The sequence below is a fragment of the Pseudochaenichthys georgianus genome, unplaced genomic scaffold, assembly GCF_902827115.2.
Source record: "Pseudochaenichthys georgianus unplaced genomic scaffold, fPseGeo1.2 scaffold_671_arrow_ctg1, whole genome shotgun sequence".
Lineage (NCBI taxonomy): Eukaryota > Metazoa > Chordata > Actinopteri > Perciformes > Channichthyidae > Pseudochaenichthys > Pseudochaenichthys georgianus.
In genome coordinates this window covers 74,212-100,077 of record NW_027263225.1, presented here as the reverse complement: position 1 = coordinate 100,077, position 25,866 = coordinate 74,212, and the positions used below count along the sequence as shown (strand labels likewise).

At 45.8% G+C, this 25,866-nt stretch overlaps 2 protein-coding genes across 3 annotated transcripts; both read right to left on the bottom strand.

The window, feature by feature from the left end:
• Positions 1-1,140: 1,140 nt before the first annotated feature.
• LOC117443741 (forkhead box protein K2-like) lies at positions 1,141-10,380 on the bottom strand (the record flags this gene model as incomplete). Its single annotated transcript, XM_034079633.2, has 7 exons — positions 7,166-10,380; positions 6,292-6,486; positions 6,055-6,196; positions 5,677-5,823; positions 2,556-2,749; positions 2,271-2,470; positions 1,141-1,398 (listed from the first exon to the last, which is right to left on the bottom strand). Coding segments are annotated over exons 1-7 (1,429 nt in total), but the record flags the coding sequence as incomplete, so codon positions are not given.
• Positions 10,381-15,050: 4,670 nt separating this feature from the next.
• LOC117443743 (transmembrane protein 238-like) lies at positions 15,051-19,049 on the bottom strand. 2 transcript variants are annotated; one of them, XM_034079634.1, is made up of 2 exons: positions 18,385-19,049; positions 15,051-15,269 (listed from the first exon to the last, which is right to left on the bottom strand). In XM_034079634.1, the coding sequence occupies exon 1, from the start codon at positions 18,941-18,943 to the stop codon at positions 18,392-18,394; it is 552 nt and encodes a 183-aa protein (XP_033935525.1). In that variant the 5' UTR covers positions 18,944-19,049; the 3' UTR covers positions 15,051-15,269; positions 18,385-18,391. The 2 variants fall into 2 exon arrangements, with proteins under 2 accessions (XP_033935525.1, XP_071058753.1); XM_071202652.1 differs by lacking the exon at positions 15,051-15,269 and adding an exon at positions 16,218-16,391.
• Positions 19,050-25,866: the final 6,817 nt, after the last annotated feature.

Genomic DNA, 25,866 nt, shown 5'->3' with positions numbered 1-25,866 from the left:
ACGTCACGCTCTGCTCACACGTCACGCACACGTCACGCACACGTCACGCTCTGCTCACACGTCACGCACACGTCACGCTCTGCTCACACGTCAAGCACACGTCACGCTCTGCTCACACGTCACGCTCTGCTCACACGTCACGCACACGTCACGCACACGTCACGCTCTGCTCACACGTCACGCACACGTCACGCTCTGCTCACACGTCACGCTCTGCTCACACGTCACATACACGTCACACACACGTCACGCTCTGCTCACACGTCACGCTCTGCTCACACGTCACGCACACGTCACGCACACATCACGCTCTGCTCACACGTCACGCACACGTCACACACACGTCACGCTCTGCTCACACGTCACGCACACGTCACGCTCTGCTCACACGTCACGCACACGTCACGCTCTGCTCACACGTCACGCACACGTCAAGCACACGTCACGCTCTGCTCACACGTCACGCACACGTCACGCACACGTCACGCTCTGCTCACACGTCACGCTCTGCTCACACGTCACGCACACGTCAAGCACACGTCACGCTCTGCTCACACGTCACGCACACGTCACGCTCTGCTCACACGTCACGCACACGTCACGCACACGTCACGCACACGTCACGCTCTGCTCACACGTCACGCACACGTCACGCACACGTCACGCTCTGCTCACACGTCACGCACACGTCACACACACGTCACGCTCTGCTCACACGTCAAGCACACGTCACGCACACGTCACACACACGTCACGCACACGTCACGCACACATCACGCTCTGCTCACACACGTCACGCTCTGCTCACACGTCACACACACGTCACGCACACGTCACGCACACACACGTCACGCTCTGCTCACACGTCACGCACACGTCACGCTCTGCTCACACGTCACGCTCTGCTCACACGTCACGCACACGTCACGCTCTGCTCACACGTCACGCTCTGCTCACACGTCAAACACACGTCACGCTCTGCTCACACGTCACGCACACGTCACGCTCTGCTCACACGTCACACACACACGTCACGCTCTGCTCACTCACACGTCACACACATGTCACGCTCTGCTCACACACGTCACGCTCTGCTCACACACATGTCACACACTCCTCACACACTGAATCAGCTCTTACGTTGGATCCCCCGGTGCGCTGCTCCTCCATTCTCATGAGGTTTCGGGCTCACTGTAGCAGTGGGCTCTCCGGCAACAGTTGCCATGGTGACGGCTGGGATCTGGTGGACAACGTGCACCGTCTGCATGACGGGGGCGGAGCTAACTGACATTGATACTATGGCTGGCGACGCCATGGCATAGGTCACTGGCTTCATGGTGGTTTGAGGCACCTGGCGCTGCACAGCGATCAGGACCGGCTGGTTGCTGAGGGGGGGGCCTGTCAGGGGGGGCGCAGGTTACTGACGAGCTGTCTCACTACTCAATGTACTGCCTTTCACTTCTGCAACAGAAACAATTACTCCACACAAAACAACCAGTTAAGGGTACTACATTGACATGACTTTCATCCTGGTGGTATTTGGGCACCCCGTGGGGTCTGCAGCACTCTTGTTTCACTGAGTCTGCTCCACTCTCCTGGTTCTGGTTCTGCTGGGCCTCCCTCCTCAGCAGGCGTCCAGCAGCCTGGTGTCCTGATCAGTGGACGGCAGTAGCTCAGTCTGTCGGGCTTGACTTACCAAGTCCAATCAGACCAAACTAAAATGGAATGTAGGCTGGTAGCTGGAGGGGTGCCAGTTCACATCCTGGCCGAGGTCCCGGGTGCAAGGCATCGAACCCCCCCATCTGCTCCCTGGCGCCTGACAGACAGCAGCCTCTTTGTTCTGGAACCTTTTTATAATGCATGTGCATGTGTTCCAATGCATGTGTGTATTTGTACCGTGTTATCCCCAAAAAACTGAAAACTGAATTTCCACTTTCAATTCAATAAAGGTTCATCTTAATCTTAAGCATATAAGGTCCTGGACAGTTTGAGGGGACCCCCCACCCTCTTGGCAGAGCTTGAGCCTGAGCTGAAGGAGTGTCAGTTGAACCTGCACACTAGAAATCATTTGGTCTTATGTTCTGGGGAAATGGACCCGATGACAAGCAATAAGAACAGCTAAAAACCAAGCCACTAACTTATGTAGGTTATACAGAGTCATCAGTATTTCAAAAACACTGTTTTGTCACCAGTTAAATACTCCATGTAGTACATTTGAACAAAGAATGGTCACTTTGTGTACAGATCATCTTGAGAGGATAAATCTTTACCGTTGGAGTTCTGTGTGAAGCGGGCCTCTTGGATCACAGCGAGTTTGGGCTGGACTGTAGTGATTTGGGTGGGGGCTTGCGGGGCGGTTGGCTCTGGCTCCATGGGGACAGGGGAGCCCTCTCTGGACAGGCTCTCTGGAGTCTGAACCCCGCTGGACACAGACAGCGCCCCCATGTGGCTGGGGGAGGCCGGAGCGCTCCTGGGACAGAGCACAGAGAGGATGACTTCTGACACACACAATATTAATATGCACCATATAGTAGCTGACAGCTCCCATGGGTCACCTGGAGGAGAGCGGTCCCATGGGCGTCCTGAAGCAGGGCACCCCCCTCGGCCGGCGCTTCCTGAAGGCTTGTTCCATCAGCTTGCCCTCCGAGGCGGGGTCGATCCTCCAGAAGGAGCCTTTGCCCGGCTCCTCTTGAGAGCGCGCCACTTTGATAAAGTACCGGTTCAGGGACAGGTTGTGCCGGATTGAGTTCTAGAACACACACATTCACATATGCACATAAATACAATGTATACATTTACATACAGCTAAACATTTAAAGGACCACTGCAAAAATTTCCCTCAGGTCTTAAAGATCCCATGTCATGCTTTTCCGGTTATCACCCTTCCCCTTGTGTGCTATGAAGGTTGTTCGGCATGTGAACGGTCTGCTGAGTCAAAAACCCTCAAAGTACACCCTGTAGCGAGTAAAACTAACACAGAAAATACTTCCCCAAAACGCCTCGTTGGAGATTTCTCATTTACTTCCTGGGTATCGCTACATAGGGATACCCAGTAGCCACGCCCAGAGCTATGGCCGCACCCTCTGCCAGCCTTTCAGGAAACAAAGCTTCCCAAACCTTTCAGGATGCATGCCGGATATGTACAGCGTAGGGCACTGAAGAACCATGCTGTTCCTACTTTGTTTGGTCCAAACAAAGTAGGAACAGCATGGTTCTTCCAATGGACCAGCGGGAGATTCGGGTTTTTCGGGCTGCTAAGTTGGGATCGCAGAGAAATGCTCTCCGCAGACCCGTGCTCACAGCGTTATAAACCTTTTTCTTACTCATATCAAGTCACACTTATTGTTTTTACTTCGGCTGTGAGTGTTTGTGTGTGCTCAGGATGAGTTTAGCTTGTTCTCGTTGTATCTGTATCGCTATCATGGAAGCCCTGTCTGCTCCTCACAGCAACGTGCACGCATGACCAATCAGAGCACACTGGGCTCACAGGGAGGGGGGGGCAGGAGCTCCAACAAGCCGTAGGACAGAGAGTGAGTACACAGACTTTACAGAGATGCTGTGAGAAACCAATGTGAGTTTGGAACATTGCACAATATACATCTATTCTAGTAGACCTCAACAATGGAATTATGATCAGTGGAAATGGCCATGACATGGGACCTTTAAAAAGGGGACATATCATGCTATATTTGGACAATATATTGTAGGGCCATACCTATATAAAGTATATAAATATAGTTTTTTTTTCAAAATACCAAACAGATCCTGCATTTTAGCCATGCCTCATTTCGCTCTATTTGCTCTTTCCAGCGCTGTTTTTCCAGGGGGCTGATTCTGTGAGCTGCAGCTGACCACGCCCCCTGCAGCTGACCACGCCCTCTGCAGCTGACCACGCCCCCCTGCAGGAGAGGGGAGCGTGCTCTGAGATCAGCTGCTCGGCTGCAGCGGGAGAAGAGGGGGAGAAAAAGAGATCTCCGTCCTCCGTGTTTTATTCTTATGGAAGTAAGAAGAGAAGTAATGGGGCTGAAACCCTTTTTACGCAGCGGTCCAGACATAGACATCAAACGGCGACACATATTCAGTTGCCAGTTACTTTGGCATTATGGCAGGATATCTAGATACTTCCCAAGGTTTGACATCATGAATTGTGCTACTTTTAAAGCAAGCAACGATGTTTTCAAATCTGTAATCAAAAAGCTCCTCAAAAACGCTATCGAAGCCGTTCCTGCCGTTGCTACGTCAGTTCAAACAGTAACAACGGACTACTTTTCTTAGCGGATGTATGTCGATTTAAATCAATACATACAACTATTTTTAAATCAATAAAATCATTTTCTAAATCTATAAAAGCATTTAATTAATGTTGGGAGTCATGTCGTTACTTTGTTAAGAATGTGGCCATGTGTAATAAGCGGGATAATGTGCACATTGCATAATGTGCCTTCATGCCGATCTAGATCCCTCCGCCTCGCGTCGGGCTCCTGATCTGCCTGTCGGTGCTTTTTCCCCATAATGACCGCGTCGCTGCACATTATCCCTTACATGTGATTATATAGAGTCATTATTCATTTGTTTTAAAGCAGGAGGCGCAAACGCTTGCCTCAGGGAGGGAGAAAAAGAGCCACAGTGGAGAATAAACAGAAGGGCAACCATGGCAACCATGAGCGGGAAGTCTTCTTCGCTGCTTTTGTGGCAGACTACAGCACCACGTACAGGCCTGGCATATGTACTACAGCGTCTCCAGCGCTTTCGAGCAGCAATGGCCGGCCGTGGCCCAACCCCACATTCCCCTGATAGGTGGAGAATTGACCAATAAGCGGAGCACCACTTCTGTGACGTAGGAAAGAATTGAAATCTGGATCAGTCTGGATCAGATCCGTTGCAGCCCCTTTTTTAGAGATTTGGGTATGGAGGAAAAGAGAGAGGGTTTCTGACCCTTGGTGAGTTCCCTGACACACCGGGGACACATCTGCATGTATAAAAGATGTACAAGAGTGCATTTTGCATGATAGGTCCCCTTTAAGCTATTTCAGGTATATAATGAAGGTAAACATAAAATGTACATTTTTGTTCTATTCTGTAATGACAACATTTCTGCCAAATTATAAATGAAAATATTGTAATTTTGAGAATTTATTTGCAGAGAATTTAAACTGCTTAAATTAACAAAAAAGATGCAGCTGAAACAGGTTCATGTTAATATTAAACATCAGTCTATTGATGTAACTAAGGGAGACTTTAGAAATCAAAGCAGCTCCACTGTATCTGATCACTTTGTGATGGTCCGAGTTCATCTTGATGATTTCTGAGGTTTACAATAGACAGTAACTGATGGCTACCAACAGTTTCATAACACAGCTCTATCCAACATGTCAGAGCCATCACGAGACACTGGCTGTCCCCGTCAGAAGAGACTCCAGTCTGCAGTGCACTTCACTGACATATTTATTATCAACAGAAGACAGAATGAAAAATGCTGTCTCAATTTCCTGAAGGCAACAGTGACATCTTTAAGGCATCTAAAACCTGCGCACATTTCCATTACATTGATATAAATACAGAGTAAAGCAGTAAATCCTGTGTCTGACAGCGCCTCAGATTTTTGCATTTACAATAAATGACATCCTTAAAGAAAGGAACATTACAACCTGAGACATGCAGTGTGAAGAGTCTGACCTGCCAGCCTTTATCAGCCGTTCTGTAGTAGGGGTAGTTCTTGGTGATGTGGGTGTATATTCCATTCAGAGTCAGCTGTTTATCTGCCGCCATGGTGATAGCTTGGACTATCAGCTGTGCATATGAATATGGAGGTTTGGAGTCATCCTGTGGAAATTAAAGAAAGTTTTCATGTGCTGTTTTTTTTTTTCTTGTGGGTCAGCCAGGTTCCTGTTCGACCAACACACAAACACAGACTCAGTCCGCTGTCCTCTACTCCAAAGTCTGTGTTGTTGTGAGCAACAGTAACCAGGCATTCTGTCCGTAAAAAAATAAATATATCCCCTAAAATATATTTGAAAATTAAGCAGACACCCTAAGAGTTCCTCGCCCTCTCACCTTTGGGCTGTCTTCACCGGAGGCCTCCTTGTCATTTTCTGATTGGGAGTTGTCGCCTATCAAGTCCGAGGCCAGAACACGGCTCGGCCTATAGCTGGAGAAGCCCGCCCCCCGCGGACTTGATGGACAGGAGTTTGCCGCACTGAGAAATCAAATCAAAAAAACATTTAGTTTATGATATTGTTGTAAACTTCTACGTGCTCTGAGCATCGCACAGAAGAGAACCAGCTCTCCCACCTGAGGGTGCCCGTTGGGGAAGGCTGGGGGCTTATGAGGTGGGCAATGTTGTCAGGGATGCTGATGGTCAGTGGGGAGATTTGGGGTTGGAGAGGTTTAACTGGTGATTCTGGCACGTTCCTGGGCTCCTTCCTTTCATTGGACAGGACTGTGAATGTGATCTTTATAGTTGTGCTGGGAAACCGGAAACAACACCTGGAACCAAAGGAAGGCACAAACAAAGATCAAGTGTGTGATTAATGTCCAGGCAATTTCCATTTCAATTACTATGTATATTTGTCCACATTTGAACATCAGAAAGGCAATGTGTATTACAGTGCCAATAGGACACCTTCCTGCCTGGCTACAAGCAGGCAGAGGAGGTCTCCCGAGAGCCAGACTCACTGTAAATATGGACCAGGAATTACCACTATGGTGTATGATGGCGACAACATTGCCATATCATACCACAATATATATGAAGATAAAATGTGAAATGAGTTACCAGAAGTACAACAGTGTAGGGGGGGCTTTTGGGGTAAACACAGACACACATGAGGCCATGCTGATACCAATGCACACACACTATGTTCCATCACTCTGTAATCAAACATCCCCACTCCTCTCTCTGCGTGGGTAAATCATGTTCCACCAGGAGTATGGATGCATGCATAAGTTTAACTATCATTATGTTGCTGCCATATGTTTGTAAACTCTCGACATAAGGACCATGAATCAGGTTTAGGTTATCTGGCAGATCCGGCATGGAGCTGTGTGTCCCCAGCAGCACGCACTCTCCACACAGCACGTGCACCACGCTGCAACACAACAACAACAACACACGAGCCGCTGCCCGCATATCTGTGCCGTGAAGCAACCCAGCCTGGGATCTTACATTCGGGGGAGCTGGAGAGGAGGCGCCCCTCTCCTTTGGAACACCCCATCAACAAACACCCCGTTTTTCCCGAGGCACCGCAGATAGAACTCCCCCGTGCCGGTGCCGTCTTCTCCCGCGGTGAATATCTCGATGTGCCGCCGGGAGATGAAGCTGGAGTGTCCCATGCTGACGTCCACCGAACCCTGCGAAGAGTTCCGGCCGATGGTCACCGACCTTTTCTTCATCAGATACTCGAATTCTCGGCCCTCCAGTCGGGCTACAGACCCCGCAGTCCCGCTAACCACCGCCATCTTCAGAGCTGGGGAGGGGGGGGGGGGTTAGTGTACGTTCAGTGGGAACCTGTAAATGGTTAAAGGGAATTGAATGTTTTTTTTTTTGGTTTTGTGAAAAGGGGGGGATCCAATTTTACACCGTGGAGAATTTGGCTAAGAACATGCCAGACCCGGGACACAGCGGCTCCGAACCACCGCCGGGAAGAAGAGGAAAAGAGAGCGGCGTCGACCAATCAAACCGGCCAAACGGACGGAAGTACTGCGAAAGACAACCCGTTAAACCAATGGGAAGTCGACATGATCAGGCAGGTGTGTGGTGTTTACCAAAGACAACAATAATAAAGAATAGCCGGAGAACGTAAGCTCGGTTGCACTGCAGGCTGACACGCTGACGGTGGATGGGCAAAAAGTGGAGCAGTGATTTCATTGTTTCAAACCAATTTGTTGTCCACTCTGCTCTGCTTATATCCTCCTTGTTTATTCTATCCAAACTTCTAGGTATTCTTGTAAAAATCCACGAGCATTTGTCAATAATAATTCATTCCAAGAGAGAGGTTGATGATTTTAATTAGGCTACTTTACCTCCGTTGTCGAACAAGCTGGGAACACAACAGTGATATATCATTACCTCATTAAGTTGATAAGGTACATTACTATTTACACATATAGCCTCAGACGCTTTTATTTGCATTTATGTTGAATGTGAGTAAAACATTTTTTCCTTGTAGCTACTTTTCTGCTCTCAAGTTCGAAATATCTGACTCTTTAGCTTCTAAATCCCACACTACGTGCATGGCTTTGTGGAATTGGCCTTTGGTGCTGATCCAGGAGTGTATGTACATTTTTTACTGAAAAATGTTTCAAAATGTATGCATGTTCATCTCAGTGCTGCTCATCAAAGCTTCCATTGGAGAAAGGTAAAGCATGTTTTAAATAGTGTTACAGTGCTATACTCTGCTTGGGATGATAGGCATCATAGTTCTTACTGACAGGAAGCTGACAGGCCCCTCTGGTGTCTTAACATCCACCGCAGGTTATATAGATATATTCCAAAGACTTTCTGAGAGGCAAAGTCATGTGAAGGGGACAATCCTTTATATACAGTAAGATACAATTACAAGTCAAAGTAAGCCAACATATGTGCCAGTTACCTAGTTGAAGCTTTTTTTGGTTTGACTAGTTGATTAGTTTTTCACATTATCTTTCAACTATTTAATTAAATGTTCACTAATTAACAAGTTACCTAGTTTAGAAGTGAGGCTAAAATGGTCTTCTAGTTAAACAAATACAATTCATTAAATTCTCCAGGTCACACTATTTTAAATGTCTTTGGTCATATGTAGTTAACCAGTAATGTTGATGAAGTTTTAACTAGTTACCTATTGATCATATTTGCCTTAACTACTTGATGGTGTATTGCACACTATACATCTGATGGTGTATTGCACACTGTACATCTGATGGTGTACAGTCAGATGTACAGGTGTATTACACACTGTACTGTACATCTGATGGTGTATGACACACTGTACTGTACATCTGATGGTGTATTGCACACTGTACATCTGATGGTGTATTGCACACTGTACATCTGATGGTGTATTGCACACTGTACATCTGATGGTGTACAGTCAGATGTACAGGTGTACAGATGTACAGGTGTATTACACACTGTACTGTACATCTGATGGTGTATTACACACTGTACTGTACATCTGATGGTGTATTACACACTGTACATCTGATGGTGTATTACATACTGTACTGTACATCTGATGGTGTATGACACACTGTACTGTACATCTGATGGTGTATTACACACTGTACTGTACATCTGAGGGTGTATTACACACTGTACATCTGTGGTGTATTACATACTGTACATCTGATGGTGTATGACACACTGTACTGTACATCTGATGGTGTATTACACACTGTACATCTGATGGTGTATTACATACTGTACATCTGATGGTGTATTACATACTGTACATCTGATGGTGTATCACACACTGTACTGTACATCTGAGGGTGTATTACACACTGTACTGTATATATGATGGTGTATTACATAGTGTACATCTGATGGTGTATGACACACTGTACTGTACATCTGATGGTGTATTACACACTGTACATCTGATGGTGTATTACACACTGTACATCTGATGGTGTATTACACACTGTACATGTGAGGGTGTATTACACACTGTACTGTATATCTGATGGTGTATTACATACTGTACATCTGATGGTGTATGACACAATGTACATCTGATGGTGTATTACACACTGTACTGTATATCTGATGGTGTATTACATACTGTACATCTGATGGTGTATGACACAATGTACATCTGATGGTGTATTACACACTGTACTGTACATGTGAGGGTGTATTACACACTGTACTGTATATCTGATGGTGTATTACACACTGTACATATGATGGTGTAATACACACTGTACTGTATTTCTGATGGTGTATCACAGTCTGTTGGAGTGAAACTTCAATCCAGTGCTGCCCCCTGCTGGTTCCTTTATAGTTCTGAAGCTATTCTCACTACTTGAGTACTGCAGTAGTGTATGTTTAGGAGCTTATGGGGCTCGTGTGACTTTAGATGCATGTCTAATATCACCTACAGGTCGAGGCTGCCTTATATTTGGCACTTAAGCACCAGATTGTATACAAATATGCCATTTAATTTGAGTCTGTGGTAAAAGCTGTTCTTCTGGAAACTGATTGGCCAGGTTTGCTGTACCAGCCTAGTAGGTCATAGGTACAGTATCATGACGTAGTGACTGTTAAAATGACTGTTTGAAAAGACCCAAAGCGCTCATTGATTTTTTTATTGAATGTTGTGACTATTTAGAATGTAGTTTAATATGTCCAAAAGCAGAATTACTGAAAGTGCTCCCCGAAACATAGCCTTTAAAAAATGACATACATATGTATAATAACACCTTAAAGTGTTTCTGTTCGACTGAAAACACACACACACACACACACACACACACACACACACACACACACACACACACACACACACACACACACACACACACCACACACACACACACACACACACACACACACACACACACACACACACACACACACGCACGCACACACAAACAAGCTTCAGGTTTCACCTCACACCTTTCCTGTCTTTCCATTGCCTGCTGCCAGCATCGTGTGGACACACACCTGCCCTGGGTCACCTGAACATGACACTTTTTGACATGGATTGTGTCTCCTGCCAGCACTTCACTCTAGACAAACCCATGTGTGTGTGTGTGTGTGTGTGTGTGTGTGTGTGTGTGTGTGTGTGTGTGTGTGTGTGTGGTGTGTGTGTGTGTGTGTGTGTGTGTGGTGTGTGTGTGTGTGTGTGTGTGTGTGTGTGTGTGTGACACTTTGGGCTGTGCTAATGAATTAGTAATGTAAGTCTGACACGTGGCCGCTGTGCAAGGCTAAACTGTGTGGGCCACCTCAGGTGATCGGCAATACAACTACCTTTTGAAACCCTTAAAATATGTAAATACTGTACGTGCTTTAGTGAATCCAAATGAATTAAAGGGGGACATTTCTCCTTCCTGTTGTTTTCTTGTTTGTCACGTTTTGTCTTGTTAAAGCTTCAGTCTAGTGGCTGTTGTTGCCAAACCTGAGTGTTATCTGGTGTGACTACTTCAGTAACAGAGAAGTTGTGCTACATATTTTATGTTAAGATTATACCAAAGCACATATCGGCTTCACAAAAGTTGTATTCTACTATATTTTTATATTGTTATGAAGTTTCATGTTTCTTTCTCAAATCAAATCAAGTTTTATTTATATAGCACATTTATAAACAATTTTTGGTCGAGCCAAAGTGCTGTATATATAATAAAAATAGCCTACAGTACACTTTACAGCAAATACAACAACACAGATTGTTCAGAATATCAGTATGAGAAAAACGACACCCTCTGTCCTTAGACCCTCTGTCCTTAGACCCTCACATCGTACAAGGAAAAACTTCCTTAGAAAACCCCCAGTTTAAGGGAACATGGGAGAAACCTCAGGGAGAGCAACAGAGGAGAGATCCCTCTCCCAGGACGGACAGACTGTAATAGATGCCGTGTGTAAATCGAAGAGATAATACATTTTACAGCATATCGACCGAATGTTAGGAAATGCATGTGTCTGTAATGAGAAGATGAATCCACGAGGATGTCAGCTACAGTCCTGTGGAAGCCATCAGGGAAGCAGCATGACGAGACCCAAGGCAGGACCGCAGAGACGGGTTCAGCCACGACCCGAAGTCCACGACTTAATCCAGAACTCGGGATAGAGGATCCAAGTCACAGGACTACAGCAAGAGGATCCGCCTCGACTCCGGTTCCCGGCGTAGATATAGATACAAAACAAGAAAAAAAATGTGGCTGGGTTAATCGGAACAAGAGAATACACAGACACAGACAGAGAGGGAGAAGGTCATTGGATAAAAGTTATTCTTGATAACCCTCTAGAAAGATCTCATGAACTTCCCCACTCAATCTATCAAGACCCGAGCAGTTCTATTAGAAGTCCAAGGTAAAGGCACAGGCCGGCGCATCCCGCTCATGGAACCCCTCACCATATGAACTCTGACCCCTCAAGTGTACAAGTGAAGAGATACCATGTGTCAGCTCCTTTTTAGAATAGTATTTCCTCTCTTCTCAGAGAAACAAGGGTATGAAGAGAACAGCCAGAAACAGAGGAAGAGAGGCACAACGTGACGACGTGAATGCAGTCTCCTAAATATTAAACGAGTAAGAGGTGAAGAAACACAAAGCCAGAAACTGAAAAGAAAAGGCACCATCATGCTTCCCCTTAGAATAGGGTGGAAATTATGAAGAGGGGACATGGGATACTGGTGAAGAGGGACAACAGTGAAAAGGTCAACGTGTCCAACGTACTAGCACTCTCCAAAGAGACAGAAAGTCAAAGTACACGTCGAGAGGCACAATGTGACTACGTAAATGCACTCTCCCGTATAAATGAGTTCAAGGGAAAGGGGGTGAAAAACTAAACTAATCAAAAGAAGGAAGTAGAGAGGCCTAAATGCCCTCTCCTAGATTCAGTTAAAGGAAAGAACTGGGGAACAAACAAGTACAGGAGGAAAGGCCCGACGAGTCAACGTCAACACACACTCCTAGAATAGTTCAAGGTCAACGGGGTAGGACGAATATAGTAAGAAACAGAGCTGAACAGGCGTCCAAGAACGCTTCCCCTCTAGTCCAGGGTGAACATGTAGGATAAGAACCAGAGATGGAGCACAACAACCTATCTCTTCATCAGATGCACTCCCCCCGCTCTGTACCCCATCCCTCTCTACCGGACCTTAGATCCGCAGAGGGAGAGGGGAGGGACCAAGCCCAAGGGGGGGTTTAGGGTTTTAAAAGAAAACCCCGCAGAGATCCAAAAATGGATGAAGAAGTTACAAAACGGTTTATAAAACCAAGAGGTTATTCCTCATATCTCTAAAATGTTCTAATCTAATTCAGGGTTATACCAACTCAGCTCCAAGCACCCAGACGCAGCACCCAGTCAGTCCAGTCAGAACCTTCTCTGAGGCCCCGCCCCCAACCTACTAATCATAAAAAACTGAAACCCCATAAAACCCCAATAATATTAATAACATTTAATAATATTAAAAATAGTATCAATTCTGAGGATAACTAACAAAATAAATAAACAAAAGCCAGAGAGAAGAAGTGAGTTTTAAGTGTTGATTTAAAACCCCCAGGGTCTGGGCCGACCTCACATGGAGGGGCAGAGTGTTCCAGAGCCTGGGTCCAGCCGCTGCGAAGGCTCCTCCTCCCAAACCCATTGTTGTAAACTGAGAGCTGTCCCTGACCCAGCGCTAATGGACCCAGTTTGACTGGTTGTATTGAATGGGTTGAGCGACCAACACTCAGATTTCACAATGGGGAAATAACGCCAGACACGGTTTGGGAACAACAGTCTAAGAAGGCAATTAAAGGATCAAAAGGAAGACAGTTCTGTACCACACAATGAACAGGCCAAAGTACAAATGATAGATGAAATAAAACAGTTGACAAATGAAACAGAATTTACAAAACAGGGGCCAGGGCGGGGCCTCTGACCCGCTGTATAAGGGACTGCTAACATTTATTGTTGGAATCCATGACAACAACAGGATGCTAAAGCACTACAGACACATAAAAGGAATATAAAAAGATTCATAACGACTAAATAATACTCAAGTCAAAGTAAGAGGATAAATGGCTGGCAGTTAGAAATAGCCTTTTATTATTATTTGACATTCATTTATTGAACTCGATATGAATAAACAATGTACCAATAATCACTGTGGAGTTGCTGTTCAAAAGTTTCCAAACTCTTAGGTTCATCGTATCCTTTCAGATTGTATCTTTGTCCTTCAACATTTCTCTGAGTGTGAATGCACAAACATCCACCATGTAGAAGCTGACAGACTCGCCCTTAAGACTAAGTCACAGAGCTTTGTTAAGTGTAAGTCTTTCACTTCACAAGTCTTGATACGTGCCTGTAGCGCGCTTTGATCGCCTTCTACCGCACAACTCCTCCATTGGCACCTCCATGTGTCCGGGTACCACACGATCCAGAACACCGTGCAGGTTGAGGGAGATAAGGAGGGGTCCTGAGAAGACGAAGAACTCCCAGAAGCTGAGGGGAGCGCAGACCCCGATGAAGAAGAGGATGAGGAGGAGGAGCAGCAGGCAGATAGGTGCTGTACTCCATGATAGGAGTAGCTGAGCGCGCTCACACTTTAAACAACTATTCACAGCTTTAACACCTAAACTGTACAATGTGGACATTGTTAGGAGGGAAATAATAATTCACTTCTGAGTGCCGACTTTGAGTCTGATGAACAGGAAGAGTTAACACTCCGCTCACATTCCTTTCTGCATCTACACGACACAAGAGGCACGTTTCCTCATAGAGGTTCTGGCTCTCTCGTTGGACGAGACTTCCTTTCATAACACGACCCAGGCCTTCTCTCCAGCTCACTTCATAACACGACCCAGGCCTTCTCTCCAGCTCACTTCATAACACGACCCAGGCCTTCTCTCCAGCTCACTTCATAACACGACCAGGCCTTCTCTCCAGCTCACTTCATAAGACGACCCAGGCCTTCTCTCCAGCTCACTTCATAAGACGACCCAGGCCTTCTCTCCAGCTCACTTCATAACACGACCCAGGCCTTCTCTCCAGCTCACTTCATAACACGACCCAGGCCTTCTCTCCAGCTCACTTCATAACACGACCCAGGCCTTCTCTCCAGCTCACTTCATAACACGACCCAGGCCTTCTCTCCAGCTCACGGTTGGATTTGAAAAAGCTAGATATATGGCGTTGATTGAACACCTGGGTAATGTTTACAGCCTCCAGCCGTGTGAAGAGTGAGAACCAGCCTCCTGAGTTATGGGTTAAAGAACGATGAGAAGCTGGAACCCAGACAATGGAAGCTGTCTCTCGTGCAGCTCCAACGCGTGGGCGTTCCTCTGTGTTACACGACACCAAGCACTATCAGCTGGATACAGAAACACCCTCACACAACAGTTACATGAAAACTTTATTGGCAAGAAATATTATTTACAGCGGTCACAAAATGAGCAGATAGAAATATAAATGTGCTATATACATGTAAAGAGCTTTTGTTTCCCTGTGCACGGCCGTCTGCCTCCCGGGGAGCGAGGCTTTTCCCTCAGAAAGAAAGGCTCTTTCCATTTAAAAAACAACTCGATACTTTCAGTCTGTTTGGATTTTTATAAAGCAGCACGACCAGAGAGCTGCACGCCACCTAAGGAAGAGGAGAGACATCGGTTTGTGTATTTGTATGGGTTGAGATCAACAAATCATGTAAGCAAATTAAAACACGTATGAAGGGTTAAAGTACACACACACACACACAACACACACACACACACACACACACACACACACACACACACACACACACACACACACACACACCACACACACACACACACACACACACACACACACACACAACACACACACACACACACACACACACACACACACACACACACACACACACCACACACACACCACACACACACACACACACACACACACCACACACACACACACACACACACACACACACACACCTCTCTCTGTCTGTCTGTCTGTCACACAAACATATCACCCTGATAACATGCCATATTGACTCGTCCAGGGAGAGGCTGATACAGCGCTGTTGTTCTTAGGAGGTCCAGTGAGCCTTGCCTACAGGATACTCAATTGTTTCTGATCCCCTACTACCTACAATATATCAATATGTCTGTTTGAGCGACTGGCTCAGTGCAGAGAAGTGCACAGGGTCGGGAGAGAGAGAGAGAGAGAGAGAGAGAGAGAGAGAGGTTCCAGGTTGTTGTGTTGCGAATATTCAGGAGAATATTTGTCATTGATCAAATGATAATAAACAAACATTAGCATAAAGCATATGTGTCCACTCATATGTTGATAAGAGTATTACAAACTTGACAAATATTCCTCTAAGGTACATTTAGAACAAAAATGTGCAATTAATTTGCGATTAACTATGGACATAATCGCGATTAAATATTGTAATCAACTGACAGCCCTAATATATATATATATATATATATATATATATCTGGATTTTTTTCTGTGGGATAAATCAAACTCCCTTTGTGTGTTTGTTTGATTTAAATGAATCTTTTTGCTATAAAAGCGATACCATCTTCAAAGTGAACATCTGTCAACACGAACAAGCGCCTTGTATCTAACACGTTCATCTGATCATCATTGATGAAGGTCTTTATGCGTGGTCTTGCTTCAGGGTCCCTCCGACTGTTTGCTTCTGTTGACCTGGCAGGGATGCAGATGAGCTCTTGGCTAACCCTTGTGCCATTTCTTTAAACTCTGCACAGATCTAGCAAATGTAAGAATAGAATATAGTTTTAGTGTTTGAAAGCCACCATGTTCAACCACAGAATGAAAAACAAGATGTAGGAAATGACCGAGTGGTTCTGCTCCCAATGGAGGTGCAGTAGGGAACCAGCCTCATTGTTCAGTACACAGTCTGTTCTTACCCACGTCAACATCCCATATCTAAGACCATAAGCCAGGTGAGACCATAAGCCAGGTGAGACCTAGGGACTCAGGCGGGGCCCTCGTAAAGTTAACTATCTCAAACAGCACGCATGACTCACACTTATATGAGCCTGCAGTTGTGGCAGCATAGGCCAACCAATCTACTTGCTGCACTCTGGATCAATAAGCAGTGCTGAGTTCCAGTCAAATGTAATTGTGCCTTTTGGCGCCCCGGGTGTCTGGCATGCCGACCAGTCACAAGCAACGTGACGGCTAAAATAATGCAGATCTGTAAAGGTGAGCAAAACCGGTCAGGCTCATTAATGAAAAGCTGCCAGGGGCCACTGGAGATCTTTTCACAGGAGCCGGGGATAGACATTTATTTTATGAAAGATATTCATGAGCAGGGTCCTGTTGGGGGGGGGGGGGGCATTCCTCACGTCACTGAGGGTCATCTGATCACACCCACACTAATGTGAGCCACTTCATAATGGTGACTGTGTGACAGCTGTGTGCCAGCTGTGTGCCAGAGTAATGATAAAGAGTTTCAGCTGAGGCAGCCGCCGCCGCCCTCTAAGCCCGGCTCTGACCCGGACTCTGCAGGTGAGTGTCAGGGGACAGTGGCTTAGAGGCTTTCACAGTGTCAGCAGCAGTGTGCACGTTACAGTAATGCAGTTACATTGTGTGTGTAGAACACTAAGGCACACTATTAAACTAATTATTTGTCACAAAGTAGTTCACACTCTTTTTATTGCCAGTCATTACTGAAGCACAGTGGCGGCGTAGGTAATCCATGGGAGGGCTAACCCATGCAGCGGTGGGGCTCATGTCACTATTTGCAATGTAATTACATACACGCTATATCGCCCCCCTTGACAGTGAAACGCCACGCGTGAGGTTTAGATTATTTCCCTGTCTCAACCCAAATTGAACTGTATGAAACAAAAAGGCACATTTGTGTTGTAGTAAATAAAAAGGGCGACCTGGAGCCAATCCTGCAATTTACCCACAGGTGAAAGAGTTGACATGCTGAAAGCCCAACCCCTGCTGGGGGTCTGGGGGGATTCTCCCCCAGGAGATCTTTTGAAATACTAACATAAAATACACATTCTGGTACTCTCTTGAGAAGAAACATAAATACATCTATTACTACACGACATATTTAAAAAAAATGAATGGTATATTTGTTTTTTGTTGATTTCTATCAACACGTAATGTTGCCGTTATCTTGATTCTGACCACGCCAGAAGACATTATCAAAGATGTTCTATCAAGAAGACGATCACTACGTGACAAAAGTTTTCAAAACCGTTTCTGGTCTTCGGTATTTCCAGACAAGTGGCTACTGAAATCAATCTGACTAACTGCCATCTGTGTAATTTACTCCGCGCGAGTTGGTGGACTTTATTTTGCTTACTTTAACATCATTTTCATGGTGGGGCTAAGGTGGGGCTAAGCCATTTCTTGGTATGGCTATAGCTACTGGCGCCGCCACTGCTGAAGCATTGTGCCTGATGGCTTAGGTGGTAAAAGAAATAAGGAGGCGAGAGAGGAAGCAGAGGGCTTCAGAGGGCAAGTTAACAAGAATTCACTGAAATACACCTCATTTCTTAGGATGTATCATTAATTATCTGTCATGAAGCGTTTGAACCAACCCCATGGGTTTGTCTATAATACATACAAATTAATATCCCTTAAAACTGTCACAAAAGTAGCTATCCCATGCAGGCATATATTTATTTAAAGTTAACACAAATTGTCAGCTTGGACTTTTATTTATTTGGCTCAAACGCTCAAACGTTCTCTGCACGTGTGTTCGTGATGACACCCACCTTCTCCTCAGAGCAGCCTCTCGGCTTTGCCCCCTGCTGCTAGAGCCCCGGTGCCGCTCTTCAGCACCCCCAGCTCCACGGTCCGGTCAGCTGGAGCGCGCTCAGGCCATCCATCAGAACTCGTGCTGCCCTGACCCGGCACGGCTCCACTGCTGCCGGTCTCCCACGTAACTCGACACGGTGCAGCACGCACAGTCCCATTCATCTCCTTCCCGCCCCCCACGCTCTTCTTCTTCTCCTCCCCCGCTCCCAGAGGCTTCATGCCGCCTTTGGAGAGCCTTTCGGACAGCTTCCTGGCCCACTGCGTAAAGTTGATCTCCAGCGAACCAGCCCTGTCCTCCGCATACTGCTGCACGTTCCCCGCGTACCACGGAACCCACCACAGCAGACTGAGGAAAATCACGACGGAGCCCGTGAAGATGAGGAAATCCCCGTAGAAGCGGCCCTCGACGTTCAGGTTGCCGAAAATCCCGACCAGCAGCACCACCAGCCCGGCGGCATCGAAAACAACCGCGAGGAAGAACAGCGGCGCGCAGTTCCCCACGCAGCTGGGTGCCATACCGGAGGAGCGCGAGCCCGAGTAACGGCGCCGACAGCCACCACTGGTTTTTCAGGACGCACATTTGCCCTCCTTCCTTCTTTCCACCTGTGCGGCGTTCACCTGTGAGCAGGCCCCGCCCCGCACCACATTTGTCACCCTCCTCTTTCCTTTTCATTCAACTTTTTGGAGACTTTTCCGTTTGTCCATCTTTATTGTATGAATTTCATTGTTCAGAAAATAAGCTATGTTAAATAAATATTCAATAACATGCTACTAAATAAACAGGAACTCACCGCACACTCAGTGGCGACTCGTCATTAGGGGCAGCAGAAAGTAATGCAAATAATAATTCCCAAAATATGCAAAACAAATATATGTTAATAATATATATTTTAAGATCATGTTTATTCATCAGATTCGTCATCACATTGCTGTTTTAGTCCGCGTTCTTCTAATTAGTGTCTACAGTGAGCCGTGTTGAGTGATGTGGCCCTGTGATGTGATGTGCCCCTCTCTCTGATTTTAAAATGAACGTGTACTGTAAAAACTACACTGCGCATGCTCAGAGTATTTTTCTATTCAATGTGTGCAGCAAAATAATTATCACCATAGGGGCACTGTGCTGCCATACCCACCAAAACGTCATCTCATAATTCAGAGAGCTGATAAGTACGTGTGCCGTGAAAAGTGTAGAGTGTGAAGAGGAGACGAGAGAGAGCAGCGTATAGTGATTAAAATCAGTACAACGGAAAGAAAATGAATGAAGTTGACCATCTACTGCAGCTTTGGTAAGTTCATTTTATGTCGTATCTTTTGTTGATCGTCTGTGTTTTGCCTATAGGCTATTGCTCTGCTGCAGGCCCGGTTCCAGAACAAAATGACTAACGGAGCGTCCACACTACAGCTCCAAAAATAGCTTGGAGCTGGGCGTGTCTGGAGCTTGGGGATTTTATTCAAGCAACACGACCAACAACCAATCACATGAATCTCCCGCCCCCAACATACAAAGCAAAAACCCCCGGGGATTTTATGCGAGCAATATATATATAAACTCCCCAAACAGGCGAAAACCTACCAGTTTCCCCACTGTCTCTGCCACCTCCCTCCATGCCTGGTTCCTCCGGTTTGTATCCCGGTAGGTGAAGAGGGTCTGGTCATACAAAACCGGGTGATTTGCTACGGCGATAGTTAGTTTCTCCTCCGACTTTTTTTGAAATATAGAAATGAACGGCGGGATATCTCTCCCAGCTTAGACGCGGTTTGGATTGGCTACGGCTTCAGCTGTCAGATTTTGGGAAACGGGATTTGATTGGCTGGCGCTGGCTACTCCGGCGTCTCAGGCGACAGAAGTTGAACATTGTTCAACTTCTGTCGCCTGAGACGCCTCGCTCTGCTACCCACAATTCAGTTCGGCGAAAAAGCACGGCTACGTGACGTCACCCCATTGAAAGTGAATGGGCAGAGTGGAGCAGATTGGAGCTTTCGACGCTGTCGACGCTGTAGTGTAGACGGGCCGTAAGAGTGCATCTGAGATTAGAGAGGGTGCAGTGGTAAAGTGCTATTTTTATAAATGGGGAGTGTACCTAACACCCTCTATGGTGGTCCTCACCTCCTCTGGGGGGGGTCCGGGGGCATGCTTCCCCCGGGAAGATTTTTTTTTAAATATTGAAGTTAAAAGCATCAATCTGGTGCACTTTGAGAGCAACATTAAGAGATCTATGGATCTATGTGCTCTTTGCTTGATTATGCCTTCCCAGTCCCTTATCACGTAGCCTATAAGAGCATGGCGCCAGTTGTTGTAGCCAGTTGTGGTGAAGGCATCTGACTTACTTGAACCGAAATTCTACATGCATAGCAGAAGATGGCATCTTTTGTACATGAATATTCCAGCCAATCTCTGTTTTGAAACCATGAGCTGCAAAATGAGCACCTTACCCCACTGGACAGGCGAGTTGGGTACTTTTTTAAATATACCTGGCAGGCTCTGTTTTGCCGAGGTCCTCTGGCACTTGCGGGCCGCCGAGGGGTGGCGGTGTTTGGGGTAACGAAGACGGCTGTGGCTGCTCCGCCTCTGTGGGCGAGGTGGGCAAAGCCGGCGAGTCGGGCAGGAGGACTAGTGTCCACGACAGTAACGTAATGTCCCCATGATCTGAACTGTTATTACCTGCAGTAGATGCAGTGTATGCTGGCGATAAGGGCTGGTTGTTTTAACCATTTTCTGATCCATCATTGACTGCTGTGTAAGCACCTTGCAGAGGATGAATGTGCAGCGGCACAGGTCACGCGCACCTGACATAATAACGTTACTTACCGTTTAAATTGATCAAATAAATGCAGCAGACAATGCTATTCAACCACAATTACAATTTATTTTATTTCAACTATATTCTTCTTCTTCTGATTATAATTATTATTACTACTATTGTTAGTAATAGTATGCAAAATGTAATATTTTTCATTTTTAATTTTTTTCACTTTTTTTAAAAAAATTTTTTTTACTTTTAATTCAAATGAGAGTGCATAACGGAAAGCTGAAAATGGACGCTAAGGGCCCTCCCCTTGCGTTGAAAAATGGACTCTAAGGCCCCCCCCCCTTGCGTTGGAAAAAGCTGGCAGGGGACTTGACATAACGTCAACATAGGCAGACCTGGGAGTGAGGATGTGTTGGTTTTCCTTATACCCCACCCCCCCTCTCTCTATCGGAGCCATGGATAGCCTACAGCTATTTGTTTACTTGTTCAAAAAAGCACCAGAAGCTTCTAAGTTGTTCGTGCCCCACCACTTTTGTGCATATAAAACCTGACTGGGCACACTCAACTGCAGGAATAATTTATGTTGTTTATGTTTGTTTGGTATACCTCAAGCATTCATTGCTATATTAGCATTATGAGAATATTTAGTATTTAAAAAACTGACATGAACGCACTCCGTCTTTTCCTTGCGTCTTAGCTTAGACGCGAGCGAGACACGCGAGGACAGAGGAGTCCTCAGGTATGAGTTGGGATGTCCTCGTTCTCTCCAGCATCTCCTAGAGTAGACAACACCCTTTACTGCTGCACAGTCTACCACGTACCGCCTGCCACTTGACTTCACTCCACATCAATCCCTTCAAACCTGGGATTTAGTTTCACATGTTTATTGAGATGAATTCATCTCTTCTTATTCCTGGTTTTCATTTTGGCCCTGTATTTGTGATTCCAGGTATAACATTTTATTAAAGTTATAATAAAAAAATTGATGGATTAATTTCATTAAGGTATTTGAGCTTGTTTCAGATGCATTTTTCTATTGGATGTTGTAATTTAATTTCCCCAACAGAAGAGAGACACAAATCACTAAAAAATGTGTTAGGTATGTTACCCGTATTTATATATCCTAAATGTTTTCTGAATGGAGATTGGACAGGCTAAACTAAAGTTGTATCTGAGCGAGAGCGATGCGAATATTCGGGGCTTATCTCCATGTAAATACTATGGTAGATATTACCAACTACAACAAAATTAACATATTTTACCGTGATTAAATTGTAATTCACGTTTAAAAATGATGCCGAAGTAACTCGTAGGCCTGCTGAAACCGGTTTGTAAAAACCATGAATTAATGCTTTGACAAGTCTGCAGACAAGACGGCAGGCTATTCTTTTTTTAAATGCGTGTTTTCTGAATGGAGATCGGATCGATTAGGCTAAGCTAAAGTGTGTAGCTGCTCCGTCCACACTCACAACAACGTCATACAGACAGAAATAAAGCAGCGACTGTATTCGCCAATGACAGACAGTCGGGTTTATACATGTTTAACTTTTGTCTAGTTTCTGAGTGGAGGAGGGCTCCCTGTAAAGAGGCTCAGGAGGCTGCTCTTTTACGTGGTTGAGAAGCTCACTGCCAGCTTTTTTAAGGACATTTGTGACTTCCCCAGAGAGTCTGCACGTCTGCCTTAAACCCCCGTGCCCCAGCACCCCAAGCGACTGGCCCAAGGCCAAGCAGCCATGCTTTCGGCTTCCCGTTCTGGTTCTGGCCCCAGTTCCGGCCCCAGCAGCCATTGTTCCGGATCCAGTTCTGGCTCCCCCGGCCCACTCCTGCACCCCACCGACACCTGTACTGCCGGGGATCCTGCCAACTCCATATCCTCTTCCGTTGGGGGTCCCGCCGACACCTGTACTGCCGGGGGTCCTGCCAACACCCTTTCCTGTTCCGTTGGGGGTCCCACCGACACCTGTTCTGCCGGGGTCCTGCAACACCATGTCCTGTTCCATTGGGGGTCCCGCCGACACCTGTCCCGCCGTGGGTCCTGCCAACACCCTTTCCTGTTCCGTTGGGGCTCTCGCCGAAACCAGCCCTTGTTCCGTCGGGAACACCGGTTCCCGGTAAAACCGGTTCCCGGTAACAGCGGTTCCCGTCGGGGGTCACGCCGATAGTGGTTCTTGTCCCGTCCGGGGCCCCGCCGCCTCCTGCTCTCAGTGCTCCTGCTCCCAGTGCTCCTGCTCCGGTGATCCAGCTGACTCCGGAGGGGTCCCATCGCAGCCCTCTGCCGCCCTCCGCCGCCCTCCGCCGCCCTCCTGCCCATCATTTTGAGCTGTCCCGCTTCCATCTTGCTCGTCCTCCGGAGCTGTCCCGTTGCCGCCTTCCTGCCCGTCCTCCTGAGCTGTTCCGTTTAACAGCGAAGTGAAGATAACACATAAACTCAGCTGAATGTTGTTTGTTTGTCTTTGTTTGTGGCCCTATAACTGGATTGAACTTGTGTTCGGTTTTTTAACTAACTGGAACTCTTTGCTAAAGCGTATTGAACTGTATATATTGACTGTTTTCACCACACATTGCACACACTGATCTTATATGCCTTTTTTTCCCCCATGAAATATATCTGATGGAAATGGAAATTGATGTGGGATTCAACTTGTATTGCATTTCGGTGATGGAGGAGATATTTCCCACATGAATTAATATATGAATGTATGACAGAACAATTTCTGTTGAATATCTTTATATTTTAGTGGGAATGCTGACAGAGCATTCCAACTATCTTTTGCTACGCACACAATTATTTATTATTCCCGCCGGGGCAGTGTGTAGTCAAGTCACCAATTGACGAGTCCAAGTCACTCTCGAGTCACCACTCTTCGAGTCCAAGACCAAGTCCGAGTCACCAAGGGAGAGTCGAGTCAGAGTCCAAGTCCGAGTCACCCAAGGAGTGTCCGAGTCGAGTCATGAGTCATCATTACCTGTGTTCGAGGTCCGAGTCCAAGTCCGAGTCACCCAAGGAGTGTCCGAGTCGACTCCGAGTCATCTTTACCTGTGTTCGAGTCCGAGTCCAAGTCCGAGTCACCTAAGAAGAGTCCAAGTCAAGTCCGAGGTCACAAGTCGGACTTGTATATATATATATATATATATAAAATCTTCGTGGATATATGTGTTGAAATGTAGCTGCTCCTCTACATTGCTTTATCCTGTCATGTTATACTAATCTATCTATTGAACTGCTGTGAAGCGAGTTTGGCTACAATTCTTGTAATAGGTGCTATACAAATATAAAGCTTATTACTAATATTAATATTATTATTATTATATATAAATAAACTATATTTAAATGAGTTACCTTTTAGAGAATTGATTATATTTGTATGCCAATATTTTCCTATGGTAAAGTTTTCGTTTTTGCACTTTTATTTTGATAGTAATAAGATCGGGACTCTTATTTTGAAGGAACTTTTACCGGTTAAATCAGTTTACTGTTAAAGATTTAGCCCCATTGTGCTTTCGTGTTATCAGCTGAATCTTTATTTATTGATTAGATCACTTTACTCTGATAATAGTGTTCAAGACCAGCCTATATGTCTGAACTCAATCCTCAAGTAATGTGTTACGGAGCCTTCTCTTCAATATTGTTTCCACATAACGAGCATTTTGCGCTGCTCTTTTCCAATGTGGAAGCAGAATGTGTGAAAGCATACAGCACGATGCGGGGGTGCGGTCTCTAGACATCTTAGACTGGAATAGCGGGGCTCAGTACGTGAACTCGCCAGGATAGAGACATCAGTCAGACTCCAGAGAAAAGTTGCTCGAGTCCGAGTCCAAGTCGGAGCGTCAATGTACAAGTCGAGTCCGAGTCATCGTGGGGGGAGGAAATTCAGGAGTCCAAGTCCCGAGTCGCGTCAAAACTCGGTTCAAACATCAAAAACGTTCAGCTCGGTCGGGAATCGATGGCTATTACTTTCATAATTCCAGAGATACATCCCATAATAACATCACATTTTTAACATGGAAGTCAATGGAGAAACTCTTCAGACTTCAACAATCTTCATACAACTTCAAACTGCTAACTGCTCCTTCTTCAACTGCTAACTGTTCCTTCATACTTTCACTCAGAAACCTCATTCCAACTTAAAATGTTACACATCTTTCTGACATTATAAACACAACCTTAAAATGATTCTTACTTTAGATAGTATATAAACATTGTTCAGACCTTGGTAAAGAGGCCTTCTTCAGATTGTAGAGTGCGTGATGTCACAGCTAGAGTGGAGGACAGATTTAATTTAAGCCTTCATATTTTTATTAAACCTGCCCTAATTCCCAAACCCTACATTCCTGAGACATACTTTTTCATGACAAACGAAGGAAAACATCTCGTAGCTTGAAAGATAAAAAAAATAAGCAAAAAATTAAACAAAATGCCTCTTGAGGGCCATGAGTGACAAAAACGTTCAACATGTCTCCTTTAAAACCCATTGTAAGTTCAGCCTCACCTTTCCCCACCACAGCAGCCACACCTTTAGTTAATCTGCCAAAAAAGCCACATTATTAACCCGAAAGTACACAAAAAGTACACTTCAGATGCTCAAGTTCCTTGACATGCTTCACGCTGAGAGCAGCAGAGGAGGGATCCCTCTCCCAGGACGGACAGACGTGCAATAGATGCCGTGTGTAAATTGAAAAGATAATACA